The 11,822-nt window shown below is 44.5% G+C and overlaps 4 protein-coding genes across 4 annotated transcripts; 1 reads left to right on the top strand and 3 right to left on the bottom strand.

The window, feature by feature from the left end:
* Positions 1-4,168: 4,168 nt before the first annotated feature.
* On the bottom strand, positions 4,169-6,342 carry LOC128707118 (glycosyltransferase 25 family member). Its single transcript, XM_053802065.1, has 5 exons — positions 6,116-6,342; positions 5,821-6,049; positions 5,218-5,750; positions 4,951-5,154; positions 4,169-4,889 (listed from the first exon to the last, which is right to left on the bottom strand). Exons 1-5 carry the CDS (start codon positions 6,340-6,342, stop codon positions 4,169-4,171), a joined length of 1,914 nt encoding a protein of 637 aa, XP_053658040.1.
* Positions 6,343-6,968: 626 nt separating this feature from the next.
* LOC128706803 (uncharacterized protein C16orf52 homolog A) lies at positions 6,969-7,600 on the bottom strand. Its single transcript, XM_053801745.1, has 3 exons — positions 7,498-7,600; positions 7,220-7,432; positions 6,969-7,156 (listed from the first exon to the last, which is right to left on the bottom strand). The coding sequence occupies exons 1-3, from the start codon at positions 7,598-7,600 to the stop codon at positions 6,969-6,971; spliced, it is 504 nt and encodes a 167-aa protein (XP_053657720.1).
* A 626-nt stretch (positions 7,601-8,226) lies between these two features.
* LOC128708232 (uncharacterized) lies at positions 8,227-9,993 on the top strand. The gene is made up of 2 exons (XM_053803192.1): positions 8,227-9,729; positions 9,817-9,993. Exons 1-2 carry the CDS (start codon positions 8,227-8,229, stop codon positions 9,991-9,993), a joined length of 1,680 nt encoding a protein of 559 aa, XP_053659167.1.
* A 933-nt stretch (positions 9,994-10,926) lies between these two features.
* On the bottom strand, positions 10,927-11,550 carry LOC128707041 (H/ACA ribonucleoprotein complex subunit 2-like protein). Its single transcript, XM_053801987.1, has 3 exons — positions 11,388-11,550; positions 11,246-11,318; positions 10,927-11,158 (listed from the first exon to the last, which is right to left on the bottom strand). The coding sequence occupies exons 1-3, from the start codon at positions 11,548-11,550 to the stop codon at positions 10,927-10,929; spliced, it is 468 nt and encodes a 155-aa protein (XP_053657962.1).
* Between the last annotated feature and the right edge of the window lie 272 nt (positions 11,551-11,822).

Genomic DNA, 11,822 nt, shown 5'->3' with positions numbered 1-11,822 from the left:
GATAGGAAAACCAAAAAAAAACGACCATTCCCAAAAAGCATACAACCATTTGAGCGTTTCTATACAAAAAAAAAATGTGTCAGAGTGAGTCGAAACGATTCGAACGCTAGGCTTCCACCTTCAAAAGCAGGAAATTGAAAGTGATTTTTTTTTATAGCTCACAACCGGCCCCATAACTGCAACTGCGCGTTTTCAATAATGCAGTCCTTGCCAAAACACACACACACAGCCATACGACTGGAGAATTTCATAATAATCGCGGGAATGCTGCAGAGCCAGCGCGCATTCATTCGTATTTGATAGCGAAGTTTTGCCATCTGCACCGGCCACCTCCGCATGTCCCCACGCCTGTACGCAAGTAAAGGAATGCACCAACGGAAGAGATATGTGCGCCAATGTGCTTGTGTGTGTGCTCCCGTATGTGTGGGTAGTGGTATTTCCGTGTAGCCGTCGTCGAGGTCGAGCACAAATCGATGTTGCCACCGTCGGCATCGGGGCTGGGCAACCGGACAGGATTCAAGTTCATTGCCTTTCCTGGATGAAAATAGAAAACTCGGAAAACTGCATCCCTCGGTATTCTCGTTCTCTCTCTCTCCCGCACGCACACACACACAAACACTGTGTTCTTTCATCGTGTTCGTTTCCCGGAGGAAGCAAAATTCGGAAATCGGGAAAGCGCGCCGGCGCGAGCCCCAACCGAACACAGATGCATTTGCACGGTGAATGCAATGCAAACACGTTGCGTTTGTGTGTGAACTATCATAAGCAAGGGGGGGGATGAAAGTGAGAAACTATAATTGCGTCATTAGAAATGGTACATTATGCACTCACCGCGGAAGTATCTGCCCTTTCGCTGTAAATGTTTTGCAATTGATTTATAGGTAGAAATATGTTAAATAATTTATTCGCCATCTTTTGTGTACAAAAGAGCTGACTGTTCTGACAAGAATTTGGTAGTCCTCAAGATACACGGTGTCTGACATATGACACATATGACAACACAGTGAAATTATAGCACAAAATTCAAGCCAGAAAGATGAAATGGTTGGCCTTATAATTCCAAGCCGTGATGATTAGACGAACGAAACTGGGACTATATAGAACCTATATACTTCCAGTATTCTCCTCTGAGACATGGATTTTATCCAAAACTGACGAAACCCTCAGGCATCTTAGTTCAAGAGGAAGATGCTCAAATGGATTTTTGGCCCCGTATGTATAGAAGGAAGCATGGAGGAGCCGCTACAATAACGAGCTATGTGAGCTGTACGACGAACTCACTATCATAGAATGAATTAGACTCGCTAGGTTCCGGTGAAGAATGACACCGAACGACCCTGTCAGGTGTTTATTAGATTTAAGTACTTAAGCAATTCTATAGCGTTTAAGTATAAACGATAGATTATCCGGGTTATACACGGATAAGTGGATCTCCGCGGTCCTCTTTCACAGTGTATCTGAGGACAGGTAGCACCCACTGCTTTAGAAATGTTCAAAAAGTCATAGCAATCTATGATTAAAGTTATGGCAAAAAGTGGGACTAATAAAACGATCGTCCATTATAAGTTCCAGGTGTAAGTCCTTCGGCAATTTATATTGCATTATAAACAATTTTATTGCTTATCATATCACCCCACATTTTAAGCAGTCTTCATTCAAGTTCTTCACCCGGCCATTCGCGCGATAACCACAAATGCGTTGAACTCGTGGCGCTAGCCAATTATCTAATCATTTCCAAAAAAACCGGTTCAACTCGGCACTGTTCCACTTCTGCTCACGTGTGTAATCGCGGGTGGGAGATCGACGGTTTTGTTTACATCATTATCGAATAGTTGCTTATCGCTTATCGCACCGGTTCTTGACCGAATGGGGCGCGTACAGCACACGTATTTTACGGCACAATAGCCTTTCTTGTTTATATGGGCGGTATGCTTAAACATACCATTCCCTTTCTATGTCGTTTTTTTTATAGAATGTACTTACCTTTGACATATTATTCTTTTTTATAGCACAAGAGAAGGGAACTCCAAAGCACGTCCTTCAGCACACGGTAACTTCAATATTCTTCACAGTCGGAACCGTTTATCATTTTCCGAATAGCTTCACTAACCTTCAATGGAATGTCGCAATTCTTTCATCGTATAAAGTTGAACACGGCTCCCATCAAGCCGACATCAACTCTCCACAATCGTCTACACGAATTTGTAAATCACTTCCACTGTAAATCACTAAAAACTTCCAAACAGCCAAAAAACACCCGGAATTGAACGACACTCCGATTCAAGCGCACAGAGTATGGGATTATTACCATGGTAACCACACACCGACTTCAACCGTGGCTATATGCCTCTTCTTCGACAGTCGTTGATTTCTTGCTAAATTGTTGTACGGGTCATCTCTATCACCTATCCGGACCCATGGCCGGCTAGAACACAAAAAAAACCCAACAGGGAATTTCACATAATTTCACGCACTTTCTACAAAACGCGTAAGAACGCACGTAAACTCCGGACACACACCGTACAGCACCGCGCGCATTACCAATCACAAGCAACGAGACGAAAAAATCTTCCGGGCGCTTGTTTCGAACGACAACACATTGGCTTTGATAAAACTTTTTTTGTACCGCGAATCTGGGAGTCAGTACGCCCGCGACACCGATAGGCGAGGGAATGCATTTGCGAACTGGTGGAACCAAACTCCCGGCCACTGTTTGGTCTGTTTTATGCTGTTCTATGCTTTTATGAGCCCTTTCCTTTCTTGAAGCGCATACAATCGCGCATTCTTTTCGAACTCTTTCGGGCGAAAAATACGGGCCCCTGGGTGGGAGAGATGTGCGCACAAGGGATCCGGAAGAAGGGATCGTAAGTGCAGCGATTTGACATTTGGTTTGTTGTTACGCCGCGCTAGGTTGACAGACAATATTTTCGTATTTCTCTAGCACTTTGCAAAACAAAAATCCGTATCTCAATCTGCACATCTCGCGATGGGCCGTTTGCTCTAACAAGGCCTACAGGGAAGACAGTAAAACATACACGACCGAAGAGGGCAAAAAAACAACACTCCCTCCACACACACGCGCACCCACAGTTTACGCACACGCTTCACCGCGGGTTACGCGATTCCATTCACAACTGCGCGTTTTTTTCTTCCCTTTGCTCCCTTCACACAACTGCTGAGACAAACGACGGTACGGTTCTACCCGATTACTGTGATTGCGGATGTGAGAAAATGGAATCAATCCCCATTTATTTGTTTTTTTTTTCTACCTAGCACACATTATACACCGGGAATGGCACACGTACGGTACGCACAGACACATGCACAAACTGTTCACACTTAACACGAGGGACACAAACACAGACGAGCGTTCAAAACAATTAAACAGCTCCCGTAGTGGTTCACAAACACGAATGGAATGTTTTGACAGGCAGAGAAAAATCTACCCCTGAACACACACACACACTCAGGCGCACGCACATAAACGCCAAAATACTCGACAGTTTCACAAGCAGGGTTTGTCAAGCGCTACACAAATTCTTATTTTTCATTATTTTATTTTAAAAAAGTCGTTTGATATACTGCCTCACTGTATACTATTTGCGAAACCCTCCTAGCCACGGTCAAGGGGAAGATGCTCTGTATGCTAAAATGACGAGCTCTATGAACTATGCGATGAGCTCTCTATAGTAAAGCTAATTAATTACACAAGGCTCCAGGAGACCAGCAGACGACGAAGCGCGACCGTGCGCTGTTTAGAGGATTCCTTCAACAAGCCAAGATTACGATGCAGCTTTAGCGCGGGATTAGAAAGTAAATCAAACATTCGAATGTATTGCAACACAGCGTAAATCAAACTTCTCCCAAAAGGGTTCTACTGATAAGAATGATTGTTTATTAAAATTAATTGTTTAATGTATTCAGAACAAATTCCATCTAAAAGGGAAACTGATACGAAATGGCAATGTTATGGCTAGTTTCTTGATGGCAACTAACAGTTCTATCTTCCTAATATCGTTATAAGGCACATTAGTATTATCGCAATTCTATCCATCTACGATTTGAGTACGGGTTGGTTCCATCTTTTTGGTATAAATGGCTAACAAGAACACATCGAACCTGTTAATCGCAGATCGATCACCTTGTGCGTAGGGCGCCAGCAGAAACGCTATAGCTCACTGCGTCTATTCTTCGTCTCCAGATCATGCTCACCCTGCCCGATGCCGGAATCGGCCAACAATGACGGTGCATTCGGTAACTGTTCCTTGTCGCCTTTCTTTGGTTCGCTAGGTTGCACTTGTGCACCGTCGCGTGTATCGTTAACCATCCCAGGGCTACTCTTGCTGGTACCGATCGTCGGTAACGTTCCATCGATCCGGGCTGAATCTTCCGTGTCGGAGATGTATCCTTCATCTCCCGTGTAGTGCGTCGGATAAAGCAATAACGGTGCCGCACTCCACGCGTTCAACGTACGATCACGGAAATGAGCCGCCCAGCTATTGTTGGGATGATTATCGAACATGATTGGTAAATACTCGTCTACTGGAAGCAGTTTTCCTAGTGGTTGTTCGCGTAATAGTTTCTTCGCACCTTCAAGCGAAATGATGTACCCGAGTGTCCAGTAGGAATAGCCTGCCTTTACCAGACTCTCCGATCCTTCGATCCATTTTTCATCCTCTTCCTGCAACCGTTTTCTACCGAAATAGATCAAATCCCAACCACCGATGCGACGAGCATCGGCCAGCACACTGTAAGCGCGACGTCGGAAGAATGGTTCAAATCGAATGTCATCCTCCAGTACGAGTACCTCCTGTTGGTTCAGACGAACCATTCGCTCCCAGATGTTGTAGTGGCTCAGAAAACATCCAATTTCACCCATGGTCATCGGTCTGGAAAAAGAGAAAAAATTATCAGTAAACGAAAACCCCAACGAAAGATATTACAACAAACCGTTTGTGAAATGGATCGGCATAACCGGGCAGGAAGTGTATTCCCATGTCATGCACTTTCTTATCGCTTAACTGCTTGCCATCAACGGCCGGAAAGTGTTCCACATCTAGTCCAAGCAGCGCGAAATGTTTCATCATTTTCGTTCGCCGCTCCATCCGTCTATCCAGATTGATCATATAGATGTGGGAAAGTGAAAGTTTATCTCTGTAAAATAAGAAAATTTGTCTTAAATTACAGTCAATCGATAGCACTTATGTGTTGCATTACTTGGGAACATCGGGAACGAATCTACTCAAATCCTGCTTTAGCTTGAACTCCCCATACTCATTTACGATGTAACTCAACACGTTGGTCAACTGTTCCAAATCCTTTCCGGGCACAGTTTCTCCCGCTTCCAGCGGTACCATAATGTATCCGTACAGTAGCTCGTTACACACGTACATCGGAATTCCTGAATAGTTTGCGGACATGGCAAAAATTATAATATCATCCACCGGACCATCGTACCGCCCGGAGGGAAGATTTTTCCGTTCAAACGTTAGCTGGCGAGCTTGAGCAATCTTAAGGTTAACCAGCACAGCTGTATGGACCATCGGCACTGGCCACTGACCAACTTGGTCGTAGTTCAGAATCTTCTTATAATCATCTGTCCGCTGGTAGTAGTAATCCGATGTCATACCACACCAAAAGTTCGAATATAATCCATCCGATACCAGCATCGGTGCCACGATCGGCAGCTTCCGGTCGATCAGTTTGTTTAGTGTGTTGCTGTTCGTTAAAAATACATCAGCATCGAGAAACTGCGGAATAGGAGATAACAGATAATACAGTTCCCTGTTTGAACCAAAACTGATCCACCAAGTAACTTACGAATATAAAATCTGCCCACATCGTCCGCGCAGTTTGTAGTGCTTCCTGTTTTAAACGGATCACATCACTGAACCGTTCCTCATTCCAGTGAGTACTGGTTTTCTCACTTTCTCGCTTACCTTGTTCGGTGCGGTACTTAAAATCTACACTATGATACAGTGCGGAGGTTCTTTTCAGCCATGCTTTGGTTATTTCAATGCTGCGATCCTCATTATGATCGGATCGAATCCTACAAAATACGAGAAAAAACAAGTTGATAAACGATCAATAACATACCAGTCGCTTGCCAGCCTACCATAACGCCATCCGATCTTTCGGATAATCGAGTTCTTCCAAGTACGTGTAAAAGTATGGCAACGTGTGCGCTTTATTCCGTACCAACACCGCCACCATTACGGTTGGTAGTTGCTCCGTAAGCGCTATCTGATCGCAGCTAACGATTGTCGTCGTCAGCAGTGGCAGCATCACCATCAATGCAAGCCTCGGAAATGTATCACCACAGCATTGAAACACTGAACACATGTTGGCGTGTTGTGTGCGCGTTTGAATAACATTAACAGACAACTTAACAATCACTAGCCCGGCCTGCAACACACTGTCTGCCTTTCTGGATCATAGCCACTTCCGTTTCCGCTACAACTGAATGAAGCAGATGTGTTTTCCGATCGGTCTTTACGGTCTAACGCACGCACACACTAGAACCCGAGCAGATGAACAAAACAATCTGTGGCAAACGTCAAATCGAAGCAGTCTGCGCCAGTGTGCTATGCTGCTGGCCTGTGCATATGGGTGGGGGATGATGTTTTATGCTGGTTTGTTTATGTTTATCATCATCGCTTACTAACACACGTACACGGATGTAAGTTGTAAAACAATTTATTTCTCACTAATACAGTACGAACTCGTTATAACTTATCTTAACTAAATAGTATCCAGTCATTCAATTTTACAAGTTGGTTAATTTTTCAACCTATACACCTATCGTTCAATTCCATCACTAGGAAATTAAGAATTATTATCAAATCGATTCAATATGCAAGCACTGGACATAGGATGGAGGATATTAATACAGCATACTAATGAGATACATCGATATGTGCTCGAGACTTCTATCTCTCGAGCCGGTTGGCTATTTGCTATTTGTAGGATTAAAACTGCGGAAGACACACCTTCTCAGCAAACAGCTCCGATATAACCGTGATCCACAGGGCCAGCACGAACATGATGTACGATATGCCCACCTGATGCGAGTGTGGCAAATGGTACGGTTGGCCACCTATTTCATCGATGTGAAAGCCAAGCGGGAATATTACTGCCGCTAGACAAAAAAGCACCACTGCAAAAGGAGCATTGTTTTAAGTTTGATTTCCAGAAAGCATTTCCCGCTTCTCATACTCACTTGCAGTAAAGCCAACCCACCGTGCGTAGGGAATCACATTACGATCCCAGTTGCTGGATGCCAGCAGAATAATGGTGGTGGTGATACAAATGCAACCCACGAATATACATATGAGTGCAAACAACCACTCCGGTTGAAGTTCCGGTGTAAAGCACACCTGGGGCCGGTTATAAAGCGTCATACATGTCCACATCAATCCCAAGCGTGTTTCACCTACAAGGGAATGGAGAAAGATAATTAAAATGGTTCTGTTGAATGTCTGCTGTATATCACTGTACCTCCCACACTGGTCACAATCCAATCGGGCATCGCTAGACTAACGATAGCACACACATCCGCTGCCATAAACAGACCCGCGCTGATTGCAGTCAACTTGTCCATCTTCAATACTGTATGGAGGACCTCGTTTTTGTTCCAGAAATGTAATAATGTGACGATTTACGTACACATTTCCTGCCCTCGACTCCACTGGGGCGACACCAGAAAATCAAGAATTTGCACAGCAAGTTTGTTTATGTTTCGGATAAAATGTCATTTAATGTTTTTTTTCATCTTCTGCACTGTTGTAAGGCTCTGCGGGAAGGTATTAAAGTTGGCGCACAAAATTATTAACACTAAAAAATATTCAAAAATTGCATTATGAAACATCTTGAACTATATTTCATTAAGTGAAATGTAATAAAGATACATTTTACAATATTTTTAGCCTTAAGATTATTCCTCTTTTTTCGAACCATTTACAGTTCAGCAATGCCAGTTTTTTTTCAATCTAAAAAGTAAACAAACTGTCAATATACTGTCGGAATTTTCATCAGATTTTCATTATACATTCGTTTTGCTGTTATCTCGTCGTGTCTGAAATCCTTTTTGGGATTTCAAGCTTTTCACCGGGAAAAGCGGTAATCAAAATGGCCTATTGGTCCGGTTGGAGGTGTCCCGTACATTAATAAGTCCTCATTAGTGCGTGTGGATTTAGTTTGTGGTAAGGGAAGAGCAAATAATTCAACATGAGCGATTTAGATGACCCATTGTCTGGGCAGCAGCAACAGCAGCAGCAACAACAACAACAACAACAACAACAACAACCTCCAACACAAATCACACCACGCAGTTCCCTCGGTTCGGGTGCCCTTTCGTACAGCAACTCCTCCATCTCACCGTCGACAAGTTCGAGCAGCTCGGGTTCGGCCAAATCCGCCGTCAGCGAGTGTTTGGGAGCATGGCTAAACTATCTGCAGATTATGAACAATTTGTGTGCGGCCGGTTACCGGTTAGCGCAAACCATTGCCGCTCTCGAACCCTGGGCGTATTTTGAACAGCCAAGTTCTACAGGTGGTGGTGGACCATCATCCGTGGGAAGCAATCCTTCCTGTGGCCCTTCTCCGCCACAGTCTCAACAGCAACAGGCAGGCCCCCAAATACCACAACTTCCCTTCACAACTTCTCAGATTCCATCACACATGGCCTTTCAGTTTATTACGGCCTGGGATGAACTGGCTCGGGCGTCCGTCATGGCAACGAGCACGGTTAAATCGCATATCGTAAGCGTGCTGCAGGATTTCAAGACTCAACCGCTCGCTATGGTAGAGCAGGAAAGCGAACTGCTACATATCAAGGAATACAATCAGCTTATCCTGCAAGATAACGCACAAACAATGATTAATCTGCAGCATCAGTTCTGCGTCGCTTCCTGTGATGCGTTTGCACAGCTGATGTGCTGCTACCAGTGCCAAACGCAGGTAGGATTTCCACACGATCCCGACTGCCCGATGATGCAGCATCCGATGTCGGCCGCTGCAACAATTGCCCGAACCGGTGGCGCAGCGGACCAACGCTCCCAAACTCCGTCGCCCCACTTCGGTATGAAAATGCAAGAAAATGCCCGACTGTACGATCGAACGGGATCGATCTCGACGCAGGGTTCGTCCTCGGAACACGGTACGACGGCGTACGAACAAACGCGAGGTCCATCCCCGCACGATATCCGCGGACCGAGCCCAATACAGGGATATTTGGATAATATACGCGGGCCGCTCCCAAACCCTGGTCATCTATCGGGCATGAAAGCGCCCTTCTATCGAGGGTCACGATCGCCGTTGAATTTTCCGCTCTTCACACTAAACGGACAGCGGCGATGGTCGGAAGCAGCGGCGGGCGAAGTTAATTCCGAGGCGGCACTAGACCCCGAAAGTCAAATGCGCCGCTGGTCGATGCCTTGGGAAGCGAAGGCGGATAAATCCACCGTGCACTGGAACCAAACGCGGCTGATGCCGATCTCGAAACTTGCCGTGCCGGCGTCCGGTCCAGGACCGACGCCAAAATCTTCGCTGGGCGATCGCAGCCAAAGCACAACGCCTGACTCTACCTGGCATTCGTCAATCACCAGCCAGGATGGGTTGGTGGAAGCGATACAGTTGCTATCCTGTCGACCAATTCACCGGATGCAACCGATGATGATGATGGCACCGCCCAACATTGGACCACCGTTTGTCGAGGAACCATCCGGGATGGTGAGTGGACTCGCTGTGGAAAAAAGAGTTGGTTTAATTCATCTTAATGAGAATATTTGTTTCGTTTACCCTTGCCCCAACCGATAGCAGCAACAAGAATCTCACAATCCACCTGGGCTGTACGGTATCTGGACGCAGCAGAATCCTCCCAGTGCCATCCTACGCCAGTCTACGGCGGGCACAATGCAACAGGACCGAATGATTCCACTGATGAACTACATTCGTGAGCAGGATTCATCTATTGACGAACATCCACCTAACTAACTCAACACGCTCATTTGCTAGCGACGAAACAGACGGACACTAACGTTTTACTAATTCACACTACCAGCAAAAGGTAAAGTATTCCATAAGGTTCATTATTAGCGGGAAATGACGATTAGAAGAGGCATCATACCAAAGCATCATAGTTCATACCAAACACTTTTAAGGCGATATTTAAATGCAAGTTTTATACACAAAAGGCAAACCAAAAAAACCCCGGGAATGATATTTCGTACCCGTGTTTCTTACTTAGCAGCATTAGTCCTTTAAATAGTACTCATATATACATAGGTAAAAGGATATTCTATACACATTCGGGGAACGGGACAAAAAAGGGGAGTTTGATTAGGAGGCATCTTTCGTATTCAATCATGACAAAATGGAACTCACGTAGCACATTATACACGGGCCGGTGTAACGATATTTGAATGTTAGGACTAAGCTGCAAGTTTGTACTGAATTCCTATTATACAATGCGTACTGTTTACGTGTTCCTTACGGTGGTTTCAATAACGACACATTTACTTAAAAACTTGTTCCTTCTTTTGTTTCACATTTCATCCATAATCTTCGTTATTTAAAAATGTCATTAAATGAGACAAATTAAAAATTAGTAGTTCTATGGAAGGTTTATTCGTTTTCTGTATTAGACAAATTTATGTGGACTAATGTTTGGTGTTTAGTAGTAGTAACACAACTTATAATAAATCTGGCTGTTTCCGCTGTAAACAACAACATTCTGTTTCATCTTCGATTTCCGTAACCGAAAACATTTTATGTGTGCTTTTCATCGCAAATACAATTCATACATTGAACTCAAGTATAAAATAAAAAGAGATGATAAAAAAGATAGTTTTTCGCAATCCTCTCAAGTAGGGATTTGAGTTTAAGCTATAAAATAGTTTGGGGCTCAATTTAGTTCCGGCTGCTCGCTCATGAAGGTATGGGAAGGGTGGAAAGTTCTACCTTTAGCTTATCGTACGTTTCCTGATAGTCGGGATGTTCGCGAATCAGCATTGCCACTGTTCCACGCTTCACACCCATCGCTGCACCAAGATCCTTACGGCTGGGCATGTAGCAGTAGGGGATATTTTTCTCCTCGCATACTGCCGGAAGGTGGCACATAATTTCGATCGGTGTCACATCACCAGCAAACACCACCAGTCTGTGAAAGAACCGACAAACGAAACGTTTTAATATAGCCATAGTCATACGGTACCATCGGCACTCATCGTGTACCAAACACACTTACCCAGTTTCACCTTTGCGCAGGCGAATTTGTACATCCTTCAGACCATTGCGAAGAAAGTTCTTCTGTTTCGATGCTACAAAGCGAACGTACAAAGGAAGGTTTAGCTCATGACCAAACAGCTTTCGCCTTCAAAACCACTCACCTTTCTCGATCAGTTTGTGTATCTTTTTGGTCAGCTTCTTGGACGCCATCGGCTGTGCGATTGCGCTCGCATTGCGGATCTTATCATCGTATGTATCTTCCTCCTTAACGGAAACATCGGCATCTTCAGTTGCTTCCACCTTTTCGGCCTTCACTTTACCCATTGCTTATTGTTAAATTGTTAAAATAGGCAGAGCAGTCAGAATATACGACCCGGCGTTAATTTTACCGCACGTGCTTGATCCGCGATGGTGGTGATTTTTGACAGCAAAACAAGCGCTATCGACGTTTACATTTTCCGTCATGGTGGTAGCTCTGCGTGCGGACTGTTGTAATGTTCCAACGATCCAAACAGAATTGAATTTATTTTGCAAAATATTTAATAAAATATGCATCTTTACTTAACCCTAAAAGTATCATTACATAAGGCTGATAC

The sequence above is a fragment of the Anopheles marshallii genome, chromosome 2, assembly GCF_943734725.1.
Source record: "Anopheles marshallii chromosome 2, idAnoMarsDA_429_01, whole genome shotgun sequence".
Lineage (NCBI taxonomy): Eukaryota > Metazoa > Arthropoda > Insecta > Diptera > Culicidae > Anopheles > Anopheles marshallii.
Note: the sequence above shows the minus strand (reverse complement) of the source record. Positions and strands in the feature narration are given on the sequence as shown.